Source organism: Henckelia pumila, chromosome 2, assembly GCF_033568475.1.
Source record: "Henckelia pumila isolate YLH828 chromosome 2, ASM3356847v2, whole genome shotgun sequence".
NCBI classification, from domain to species: Eukaryota; Viridiplantae; Streptophyta; class Magnoliopsida; order Lamiales; family Gesneriaceae; genus Henckelia; species Henckelia pumila.
The window spans coordinates 188,637,207-188,650,013 of NC_133121.1; the positions used below are offsets into that span (position 1 = coordinate 188,637,207).

General features: G+C 36.6%; 1 protein-coding gene across 1 annotated transcript; it reads left to right on the forward strand.

Annotated features, from left to right (window-relative positions):
• Nucleotides 1–7,495: 7,495 nt before the first annotated feature.
• LOC140884572 (HMG-Y-related protein A-like) lies at nucleotides 7,496–8,745 on the forward strand. Its single transcript, XM_073291362.1, has 2 exons — nucleotides 7,496–7,730; nucleotides 8,150–8,745. The coding sequence occupies exons 1-2, from the start codon at nucleotides 7,635–7,637 to the stop codon at nucleotides 8,579–8,581; spliced, it is 528 nt and encodes a 175-aa protein (XP_073147463.1). The 5' UTR covers nucleotides 7,496–7,634; the 3' UTR covers nucleotides 8,582–8,745.
• Nucleotides 8,746–12,807: the final 4,062 nt, after the last annotated feature.

Here is a 12,807-nt window from a genome sequence, read left to right on the forward strand (position 1 = left end):
TTTAGGCGCATGATTTAGTGCAAGCTTCAGCAACAATTTCCAGAAGATGAATGAGCAGAAGCCAGAACAAAGGATTCAAGAACAGAAACATAGACTTCGAGAAGAAGAGTTCGAAGCGGCATCGAGTCGGTAGCAGACTTGAAGAGAAACAACGAACGAGGAGAAGCAAGATTTAAAGCTTCAGTTTCATAAGGAACTCAAGCTGCGTCAAAGCAGAATCGAGACGATGAAGAAACATGGATTGCAAGCAGCTGTGGTGCTGTGTAAACAAGAATGATGATGAGCTATGCTACTGAAGGGCGCAAGATTGAGCGCAATCGCGCTTTGAGGCTGTCTGCAGAAGGCGCTAATGCGCAAGGAAGATAGAGTTCAGCACAAGGTGAGGAAGCGCAGACGAGAAGGAGATTGGCGCAAGAGCAAGGGAAATCGCGCATGATTAATTCTTTGGGCAGAAAGTTGCTCGCTCAAGCGAGAGGTGGTGCTCGCTTGAGCGAGCGAGACGGGAGCAAAAATCTTCGAAAACAGAGAGTTTCTCTCTCGAGCGAGAGGTTGTGCTCGCTTGAGCAAGCCGCGCGACCAGAGTTTTATTTTTGAAAAATTCTTGCTCGGGAAGGATTTTATCTTTTTAATATTTGGGACCTATAAATATATTTTTTAGCATCAGAATAAGGGTTCCAGTTCCAGATTTTCAGAGACGGCGGCTACTACAACTTGGGAGAGAAGATTTCTCGTTTCTTCTTCTTTTCTTATTTTTATTTTCAATTCATGATCAAAAACTTTGTTTGAATTATGAAATTTATTTTTGAGTAGTTTTCTTTTTCGATCAAGGCCACATGATTGGGCCAGACAATTTATGTATAAAACTCGTTTGTTTATTTGAGATTTTCAGACTTGATTGATTTTATTGATTATCGAATTTATATTTGTCTTACAAATTTCTTGGCCAGTTATTTGTTTGCTTGTTAATCGATTTCAAGTCGACAGAGGAGGTCTCGAATTTGATCACTTTGATATTCAACATAGTGTAAAACTGACTAGAAATAGAATTCGGTTTCATTATGTGGTTTAGGTGTTTACGGAATTTTCACAGTTATTAATGCATTCAAATTTGATTAGAATTACGAAAGATTAGTTCATCAATATTTGAATAGGTTTGATTGTTCTAGAAATAGTCCTTCGAACGAATTAGGAAAATTCCCGTGAATTAAGATTAAGTCTGATGTCTTAGATCGATTTCTTGTTACATGAGTTGTCTGGTACCTACGTGAGTCCTTGATCGAACTTTTTCCAAATTTGAAGTAATCCAAAGTTTTCTGCTGCGTTTTAATTAATTTAATTTTAATTGAAATTTTATTTATTAGTTAAAAATCTGAATCATCTTTATTCATTAGTCTAGATTAAGTAGAAATAAATATATTTTGGTAATCATATATTTACAGTCCCTGTGGGTTCGATACTTGGACCTTTGTCTACTATATTATTACTTGACCTGGTACGCTTGCCAGTTGAATTTATTCACACCGATTAACGTGGTCACTACACCATGCTTGTATTACTTTGGGAGCCTTTCGTGCTTTAGAGGATGTTTGGGAGCTTTTCTTGCTTCAGATGATTATTTAGGGGGAGACTACCTCAGTATGATGTGTTACAACAGTCTTAGTAGGGATACAAATATTCGATATTTGGAATCTATCGTGAAGATTTAATTGATACTAAAATTTAGTATTCAAGGAAATTAGTTATCGTTTGACTTCGTCAGAGATATAAATTAAGGATTTTCTGCTGTCAGGATTAGTTTTGGAAGAGGTTTTCCTTGACGAGTGATCGTTCTGAGCAGATAAGATTTTGATTTAATATTGTTATATTACTAGATAAGATAGATCTAGTAGGTGGAAGGATTTCTACCAGTGGTTATTCAGAGTATCGTCTGATTTTGTCAGAGATACCGTATGACATTCCTTTAGGACAAGGACGATCCAGGATATTGGATCGGAAAACTCTGCTTTAGGCTTAGTTCGTCTTGGTGTCCATCTTATGGACATAAGCAGTGGTAGTAAGTCTGGATTTGATACGGGATTGATGTTAATAACAACCCTTATCTATCGTCTAACTCTGTCAGAGATAGGAGTGATGAGTTCAGTATGGACTTTGTAATTTCAAGTGTTAAGAATTAGCAGACTTATGGCAACAAGATCAGAGTTGTTGATCGAGCCATGTAAATTATCAGTGATCATTAGATTATCGTCTGACTCCGTCAGAGATATGGAATTAGATTTTCATGATAATGGAGGTTGTCCAAGATATAGGATGATAATTCAAATTGTAATTAGTCCGGAGATTAGTATAATTTATGTCTATGGTTTAGGCAGGAATAGTTTGGTGGTAGATCCATATTGGTACAGTAATTGTACAAGTGACTAATTTTGATTATCGTCTGACATCGTTGGAGATAAAGATTAATGAACTCGTGGGAATTCTGTTAGTCCAAGAATTTTGGGTTTTGATAATTCTCGTAAAAAGAATCGTCAAAATCATTGGTTGTTGATCAATCATGTGAGATTTTGGTAAATCAAGAATTAGTGAATAACAAACTTAACTGATTAATTCTTTTGGGCTAAGTATGAGCTATGATGGATCGAGAATAATGGATGCGTTTTATTAGTCTAATCAGTATTGATTAAGATATATTCAGAATTTCTCAGTGTTTGGAGAATTTCCAGAAATGTGCTAGTTCACCTTTTGGGTTTCCTTCTGCTTAAGAAGAATTGATAAGAAGTTTTACTTCTAATTTATCTGTGGTAGATACAAATGTTGTAACTCAGTAATGGGGGAGGTGAATGTTCTTTTGAAGAAAGGACGATTGGAATTATTCATTTTCTTGGTGATTAGAAACTGAACTAAACAGTTGTTAATCTTTGAGGAAAACCTAATAGGATGAGTACAGTACTCTGATATTCAGTTCTCAGGAATGTTTTTGCATTATTTCTGGGATTTCATTGTCAGAATTTGATCTAGCAAGTGTCTAAATTTCAATGGGTACTAGCAAGATAACATCAAGTGTTTAGACGTGGGAAAATGACAACAGCTGAGATCCATATTTTTTGGGTCTGGCGGGATTGTTGTCACTAATTTTTTGGGATGTCTTTTGGATGTGCTAGGCCATTGATATAGCTGTTTTGGCATATTCAATCAAAGATTTAGCTAGATTGCATTGAGATGAGAACTTCGCAAAATTTGGGATGAACTAGTTTTATCATCTAGTTAGGCGAGTCAGGAATTAGTGAGAACCTGAAGGGTTCAGGAAATCAAGAATTGTGGACAACGACGTTGTCACATTTGTTAGTGATATGACGGAGTACTAGTCATTTTTGCTATTAGTAGTAGAATTTTTTTGGTATACAAAGACTTGAGTATTCGGTTCTATTTGAAAGGTATAAAGTGCATTGTGTATCAGTATGTTTCTTGATATTGGGTGTGTCAACAGATTTAGACTTAATATAGACAACCTGGAAGTTTGTATCATAGTTATCGATTCCTGATTGGAAATGGAAATTATCGCGATGGAATTTGTGACACATTTACCGGTATTTTCGATGAATTATGATGCTATCAAGGTTGTGATATATCGACTCATCAAGGCAGCGCATTTTTTTCCGTGTAATCGATACATTACCATTGACAGTAGTGATTGATTACACATTCAGGAAATTGTGAGTTTTCATGGCATACCAGTAAGCATTGTAAGAAATAAAGATTCCAGATGTGTTTCCAGATTTCGGGGGATTTTTCAGCATGTATTAGGGACTATTCTGAATACAGCCTATCATTCGGAGACTGATGATTAGTCAGAGCATACTATCTATACTTTTGTGGATATGTTACGAGCTTGTGCTATGGATTTTGGCCCAACTTGGCAAGATCAATTGACACTTATTGAATTCCGTACAACAACAGTTATCATAGCAACATTGGTATGACACCATTTGAAGCGTTGTACGGTCGGAGATGTTGTACTCCATTGTTTTGGGAAGAAGTGGGAGAGAGACATGTGGAAGAATCATATTTAGTGTAACATAATGTTGATATATTTGATTTACCAGAAAGATATCTCTAGAGTTTATTGGTCCAATTGGGATGATGGGCAGTAAATGAGATATAGTACAGACTAGTATTGCCGCTATATGGGTCTAGTATCCACGATGTGTTTCATTTATCACTGTGGTGATTATTTATGGTATATGAGTCTTACATCTTGCAATCATCTAAGGTACAGTGATACAGATTTGACATATGTGGAGAGACCATGTTGTTACTGAATCATAAGAAAAATTTTTGAGGAATAAGAATTTCTTGTGGTCCAAATTTTAATATTAAGACTCTACCGACGATTATTTTGGATTACAGTGAGATCTTGTAAAATGATATGAGAGAATGAGAACCTGTTGTTCTTATTCAAGTTCATTCGGTACTTAAGATATGATTTCGAGGACGAAATCTCTTAAGTGGGGGAGAATGTAATAGCCCGTTTCCATTTTAAAATATTTATTGACTGAAAATGATTAAGAATGGATTAAAGGAATTAATGGGATTTAATTTAAAAAAAATTGGAAAATGATTTCGGGTGAGATCGGACCGTCCGAACTCGGAACGGAGCGTCCGATCTCCCTCTGTTAGGTGTCAATTTAGAGTCGATACATGGCAAGATCGGACCGTCCGATCTAGAGATCAGACCGTCCGGTGTGTTGGCAGAACAAGTGTCAACGAGATTGTGACACGTGGGTGGGGCAAGCAGATCGGAGCGTCCGATCCAGTGATCGGAGCGTCCGATCGATGCCTATAAATAGGTCATCCGAGATTTCATTTTTACTTGCCAATTCACTTGTTTGCTCTCGTTTCTTGCCCGGTTTTGAAGCTTTGGAGCCTTATTTTAGCTGGTCCAGGGCCTTGACGAGGCTCCAGAAGTCGTAGCGGAGTTGTGTCCAAGTTCTGGGACAATCGTCATTAGCGTGCTGACGACGGACGAATGTATAGCTCTGAATCCTTATGGAAAATAGAGAGTATGCTATTGCTTAGTTAAGACTTTTAGAACGATATTTTAATGCATGCATAGTTTGCATTTTAGTGTTGCATGGTAGGCTTGGAACCTAGTTGGATGCTTATAGGAACTGCCTTAGAAAGGTACGCAAGTACTGACTGAGATTTTCAGCGGGTATGCATGCTTATGTGTTGCATTTATGTGCCATGATTATGATAATGCATGATCTATGTTTTACTGCTTTGAGATATTATGTTGCATGTACATTTCGTATTGAGCTTGGATATCTTTCGATATAAGCCTGTTATAGGGTGATCAGCCCTTATAAGGACAGTATGGGGCATTGAGAGTCACTCGACCGATAGGTTGTTCCGTCTCTAGTGTTTCCAGTGGACATACTAGGTCCATGTCCGGTTAGGAATGAGTGGTCGGGTTCAGTGGTTTGATTCTCCGAGGCTACAACTCATGTTCTAGGCGCTAGTCTGAGCAGATTCTGATTTTGTCTACCAAGATATTATTTCCCGGCCATTACATTGCATGCATCATATACGTATGTTTACCCGTATTAGTGTACTGATCTTTAGCGCTCATGTCCAGTTATTTTCTGTTTTCTGGACATCCTATTCGACAGGGCAGTTGCAGGTATTTCTCCTAGAGATCTGGAGTTTGGTTGGTGACCAAGGTAGGATTGCGAGGTCAACCACTAGGTTTTACCATGCTGGAATTAAGTTATTGAGTTTCCGTAGTTTATCTCTGATTATGATTATTTATTATTTAATTGCATGCCTAAGTTTTTGATTGGTAGGTGATCACGATTTGAGTCACTACAAGTGGAGTATTGCAAGGTAGTATTGCATATTCAAATTTTCTATCAACCTAAGAGTTCTGAGATAGGTAGTTGGGTAAGTCTTAGTCTTGAAGTGGGGTGTTGCAAGAGTTGTAATACTCTAAATCTTCTAGTGGATCCTTATCTGTGTGGAAGAAAGGGTAACGTAGGAGTAATTGAGTCTCCGAACATCCAAAAATAAATTTTGTTTTATTTACTTATTAGAATTGCATCCAGTCAACCCACATAACTACTATTTTGTCTACTATTTTGTTCTAAAGTTCAAATTTTTTAGTTGACTTCATTTCGCACTATCAGTTAGTCAACTAACATCGACTAACGAGAAAGAAGCACTTCAATGGTCAACCCAACTGAACCCAGTCGTCTAAAAAACAAAAAATTTAAAGTGTGTATTCACCCCAACACATTTCACCGATCCTAACAATTCTCTATGAGCATTTCCCAATGATCATAATGCCCATTGAATCGAGGGACTACTGGTTGTACAAATGAACCTTTTTTCATCATATTTTGAAAGACTACTTTTTCCAAAGGTAATCAAGCCCTTCGAGGCTCTGATACCAAATGTTAAAGTTTGAAAAAAATGCAGATACAATATTGAGAGGAATAATATTCTTATTATTCAACATATGAAATACATCATCTATATAAAATAGCTTACATAACAAACAAATCAAGAAATAAGCAACAAAACTTTGTAATTCCTACAAAGTTGGAAAGACTTAAAAGCATCTACAAGGGGCGAGGAAGCCCACTTAATTCCTACAAAGTTGGAAAGACTTAAAAGCATTTACAAGGGACGAGGAAGCCCCACGAGGAAGTGGGCTTCCTCGCCCCACTTTCTCTCCTCACCCCTTCATGGGGCGAGGATATCGCACGAGGAAAAATCCTCGTGTGATGATGCAGGTTGGGTCCGCGCGGACTACAATGTTCTTTTTTGTTTGTTTGTTTTATTATTTTTATTTTTTAAAACTAATGTAAAAATAAAATTTTAAAGCATTAATAATAAAAATATTAATCTGATCTTGTAAAAATTAAAAATTAATTTATTTCGTTATTGGTAATTTGTTTTAATTATTTATAATTTTTAATTATTTTAAATTTTGTGTATTTCTTAATTTTTTATAATGTTAAAATTTTAATTATGTGTAATTTTAATTTTTTTAATTGTACAAATTTATTTTGTGTTTTAATAAAAATATATTAAATAAAATAAAAAATTAATATTTCAACATTCTTTATATAACATTATCTCATTCTCATAGAACCAAGCAATGAAGTCTTCATCGTTGATATCATCATGCAATGAAGTTACCAACATCATCTCACCAACATCATCTCACCATTGAACATGCTCTAAAAATAAAAATAAAAACCCCCTGTACAATAGGGATTTTTTTTGAACTAAACAGTAGCAAACTACCTCAACATTACCTTCTTGGACCGGAAATTACTGAAATCTAGAGGGGTGAAAGTCTAATAAAAATAAACCATGTCACCGATCATGTCACTATCACATACATCATATTCACTGTTAGATCGAAACCAAGAAATAGATCTCTAGCCGTCGGATGTCATACCCGGATAGCTCCCATCCACCAGATCTAGCTCCGCCCTGTTCACCCTTTTAATCCCTTTCTCCACACCCAAAATTACCTACGCGGTTTCTTACAGAAATCTCGTTTTTCCCATAGTCTGTGTCTTAATTCGCCCTTGATTTCGAAATTTTGTGGGATTTTGAGAATCTTGTTTATGGTTATGGCGGCTGAAGAACAGCTCAATTTTTATCCCCAATCTTCAGCTCCGGCGAATGAGGTGGCTCCACAGACTTTGCCTCAGTATCCGGAGGTATTGAGTTTTTCGTGAAAAATTCCTAGGATTTTTTTTTTTCATGGAATGCATGTTTTTATGGCGAATTTCTCAAGCTACAGTTGAAATTTGAAGTTTCGGTCGTCCGAATTGTCCGTCTATAGTAGTTTTTGGTGGAAATTGAGATAATTTTTTTGGTCAATTTTTTTTGGATTTTTTCAAAAATTTTTATTATATTTTCCCGGCGAATTCCTATAGCGACGTTTGAATTTCGAAGTTTAGGCATTTTATCGAACAGTTTCTTTGCATTTTGAGTGACTGTTTACCGATCAAATTATGACTGTCAGGACTTATTCTCTCTGAATTTCTCCAATTCCTCCATTTCTTGGTGACAATTGAATTGATTACTCGAAAGGAAACGTAATTACAACTTGGGTTTTGATTTGTCCTTTTCACAGATGATTTTTACAGCTATTGAAGAGTTGAACGAGAAGAATGGCTCGAACAAATCGGCAATCTCCAAGTACATCGAGTCCCGGTACGGAAACCTCCCTCCCGCTCACTCCACGCTGCTCACCCGTCATCTCAACGGCATGAAATCTGCCGGGCAGCTTCTTCTCATCAAGAACAACTACCTCAAACCCGACCCCAACTCACCGCCACCCCGCGGTCGCGGCCGTCCCCCGAAGCCCAAAGCACCACTTCCCCCGGGAACCGTCCTCCCCCCGGCACGCCCCCGTGGACGGCCCCCTAAGTCCCATGATCCGTCTGAGCCGCCGCCACTACCGAAGCCGAAGCCCGCTGGCTCTCTTACCGGGAAAAAACGTGGACGCCCTCCGAAGGCGAGTCCTGTGGTGGCAGCCGGTAGGGGCTTGATTGAAATAAGATGATAGTTTAGGGGTTGAAACTAATTGATTGCTGTGTTTTTGTTGTTTTTTTTTATGGTTTTTGTTCTTGGGTTTGAAATATATGTTTTCTTGTAATCTAAGGATCTTTAACAATGTAATCTAAGGATCTTTAACAATTAAAATAGGGGTAATTCCATTTACACCTCGGATCCGATTATTTTGTCTTTTTAAGTTTCAGTAGTTTTCGAAGGATGCTTGGATGGTGGTGACGGTGAAATAGTGATCCGCATTTTTGTTAGCACAATTTCTTAGATTACTAAGAAAAAATAATTTTTAGTCGATGCACTCTAAATATTTGTAGAAAGGTCTATGAGGTTCTCTTCTTTACTCAATTTCTTGGTTTTTCTAACGTTCGCTTGCAGTTATTGATCACACATTATCACCGTGTGATCTTGTCGGATGATAGTAGCATTTTGAATGTGAATTGAAATGATTTGTGTGGTTTCTTGAACAATGATTTGCTAAATGGTAATGATTGTTCAAAATTTTGTGTTTACTGTTTATGTTGATGATTGTTGGGAAAATATATTTAAAATTTAGGTAATTATGTTGTTGTTTGAATGGGGAGAAATACAATTTTGGTCCTGTAACTTGTGCTTTTTTCACTTTTAGTCCTGTTATATCAAAATTTTCAATAGGCATACACTAATTTGCAATATTTTTTCGATTTCGGTCCTTTTTTTATTAATCCTAGTAGACCTCCGAAAAATGCTTAGGTGTCCACGAGATATGTTGACATGGAATTTAAAATTGAGGATGTTGTTGATTTGGAATCAGTGTGAAATTTCAACTAGATTTAAAATATTATCAATTCTTGAAAATTCTATATCATTAAACCCACAAAAATAATAAAATTCATATAACTAATTTCTCTCACCAAACCCATCAAATCCATCGAAAAAATTCAATCATTTCTTTTCCTTCTGAACGTGAGATCTGAAGCCAACTCAAGAAATATTCAAATTTGGTCTTTTGGATCTGGAGCTTCTTTAAAGAAGAAAGGGTATTCGTAGCATCCTGATCGATGTCATGCTTCTTTAAAAGATTTGCGGCAGAGGGATTGGTACAAATTTGTGAAAAAAAATTGATTAAGCCCTTGTAATGAAAAGGTCTCTGCTTTTTTCTTTCTTGGTGGCTGCTCTTTCTTATTTTATTTCCTTCTTGTGAATTTTTTTTTGTTAATTATTTTTCTTTTTTTTTTCTTCACGCAGGGATAGCTGTGATTTTTGTTTTTGAATGATCCAAAAATGTGATATAGAGCTATAGTAATGTCCATTATTCCAAAGGAAGACTGATGGGCTAGAAGAAAAAATTGGACGACAAGGAAGGACAAAATTTAATTTTGTTTGCTAGTGTCTTGGTCGCATATGTTCATATTCTGGATTCTCTAAGCATGCTGATGAAGGCTTCGAGCCTATTTTGTTATTGTTATGGTTTTTTTTAAGTTAAATGCTATAATTCTTTTGTCGGGATTTGAAACTTGTGTTGCTTTTGTTAATGATATTGCATTCGATAGTAATTTGTAATTTAAGTAACGTTGATGTATGATTTTTGTGGTGTGTTTTTATTGTTAAGTTAAGTTTTGATTGTTATTATCTTTCAAATTTAATTTTAAAGATGTAACATATGGAAATATGTTTTTCAATCTCCAAAATTCAAGAAAGCAAAGCATGTTGCACATAAGCAGACACTTCCACATTTCCCACCCCATCTGAAGGCACTGTGCCAAAAAATGAAACTGAAGTTGTCCAGAACATCATACTGCACATGAACCATTACTTTCAAATAGCAGAGATACCATCCATAAAGTCACATGTCCATAACATAATTAAAATAAACCATCACTTCGGCAATTTGCATTCAAATTCAATTTGCACAAACCATCACTGAAACACAATATTCATGCATATCAAAAGTTTGCATCTTCTAACAAAAAAGGTGCAAAAACATCCTTTAATACAATAAATCACGAAATGAAAATTTGACTTCCAAAAATCACTCAAATAAATCATAGTAGTTATCATTCACAAAGAACAAGAAACTTGAATATTCCATCTTCATCATTTCTTGAAACCTTTTCATTTTTCATAGGCCTGTGACAATGCTTCATCAACTTCAGATAAGCAACCATTTAGGCTCGATATCGACATAAATTTCTGCCTTCCTTCGCGTGTGATGGGCTTTGCAAGTGTGGAAGAACGATCTAGACATGTTTCAACACTTTGTATGTAGAATCCTCCAACAAAAGGTGCAGGTGCTCTAATGTTGACTTTATGTATGGGCAATTGACATTGTTTGAGCTGGTCATACATAGTAGGCGGAGCCACAGACATTAGCTGGGGTAATGGTGCATGTGGTTGAGCCATTAGTGATAACATATTTTCATATTTCCCCTGCAACAAGTGGTTTATAATTGCATGTCACATGCATATAATAGTTTGATGAACATGTAAAAACAAAAACAAAAGATTGTGGAATTAGCTTACACTGCTACTGCCATAAGATTCATTTGATTTTTTCTTTTCATTTTCTTCTATTGTGTGCACATCGAACCTCACTTTCCTCTTCACCTGAAATAATATTGATGAAATAATATGTTTTAGAAAATTATAAAATGAAATTCTTACTTGCAACTTGGAAGGAAACCGTTGCTCTATGACCTCTTGGGTCAATTGGCTTAAAGGACGCTCCTGTGATTGATCAACTGGTTCGTGTTCCGTTGGTCTTCCTGCTTCATTTTGTACTCGTTCGTGTTCCATTGGTGTTGCTGCTTTATTTTGTCCACGACAAGCTTTCTTATTGTGACCCTCGATACCACATATGCTACATTTAACTGTTCTTTTCTGCCTCCCCATTTCATATTTTTTTCTGATCACTTTCACTTTGCTTCTTCGTTTTTTCATCCTTGTTTCAACAGCTTCATCTCTTTCAATTCTCCTCGCTTTTTTGGGCCTTCCAATTGACCTTCCAAAGTTTGGTGGCAATGGAGGAATAACTCCTGACGAACACCATTCACTTCTACCATTCATTGGCATCACTGCAGGAGCATAAACTTGTTTATATGTGCTTAACCTATAACACTTATGCACATATCGAAAATCTTCCAATCCTTGGGTTGTAATGGCCGCCAATGCATGCTTGCATGGGATTCCACTGAGATCCCATTTCCTACAGCCACATGTCCACTCTCTCAAATTTACACAGTATTGACTTCCTTCATAACAGGAAACTTGGTAATGCAAATTATCAGATTTAATTGGAATGCAATCTCCAATCTTGGCGGAGTTCTTCTCAATTAGTTTCTGTATTTTCGGGCAAAATATCCCTTCCCATTTTTTTTTCAGCTCGATCCCGGTTTCTTTGCATCTTTATCATGAAATACTCGACTAACCATTCTAGCATAGAGAGTATGGCCTTCTCCCTCGCTTCTAGAATATTACTGTTAAATGATTCACACATATTATTGAGCAACATGTCACATTTACTTGTGGCTGTAAAGTGTGATCTACTCCATTGGGAAGGTGGCTTGTCAATAAACCACGTTGCTGCACTTGCATCAATATCATTCATTTTTGACATTTCTATACTGAATTTGTTCAAAGTTGTAGCTGTAGCACAATTCCATAATGCATTTTTAAATGCTTCACCTCTAAACCCTGCTGTTTTAAAGTTCCCATGTAAATGTCTTGCACAATACCTATGCTCTGCCCTCGGGAAAACTTCATTGAATGCTTGGATCAACCCTTTCTGTTTGTTGGACATGAATGTCCACTCATTCTCTTTTTCAATATTCAAATCTAATTTTAGTAAACTAAGAAACCATCCTCATGTCTCCCCTGACTCGTTATTGACTATGGCGATAGCAATTGGAAAGTTATTATTATTTGGATCAACTCCCACGGCAGACAGTAGCACCCCGCCATGCGGTCCCTTTAAATGACATCCATCCACCCCAATAAAAGGCCTACATCCTGATAAAAAACCAACTTTCATTGCATACAAACACATATACAACCTATCAAATCTATTATCACCAGTTGAATCATCAGTGCCAATCACAATAGTACTCCCAGGACTCGATCTCTTCACTTCATTTGCAAAATCCCAAATTAATGCATATTGTTCAGCAGCTTGCCCTTCAACTAATTCATTTGCTCTTGCTTTTGCCCTGTAAGCTTGAGATTTCGAAACTTTGCATTTAATGTCAC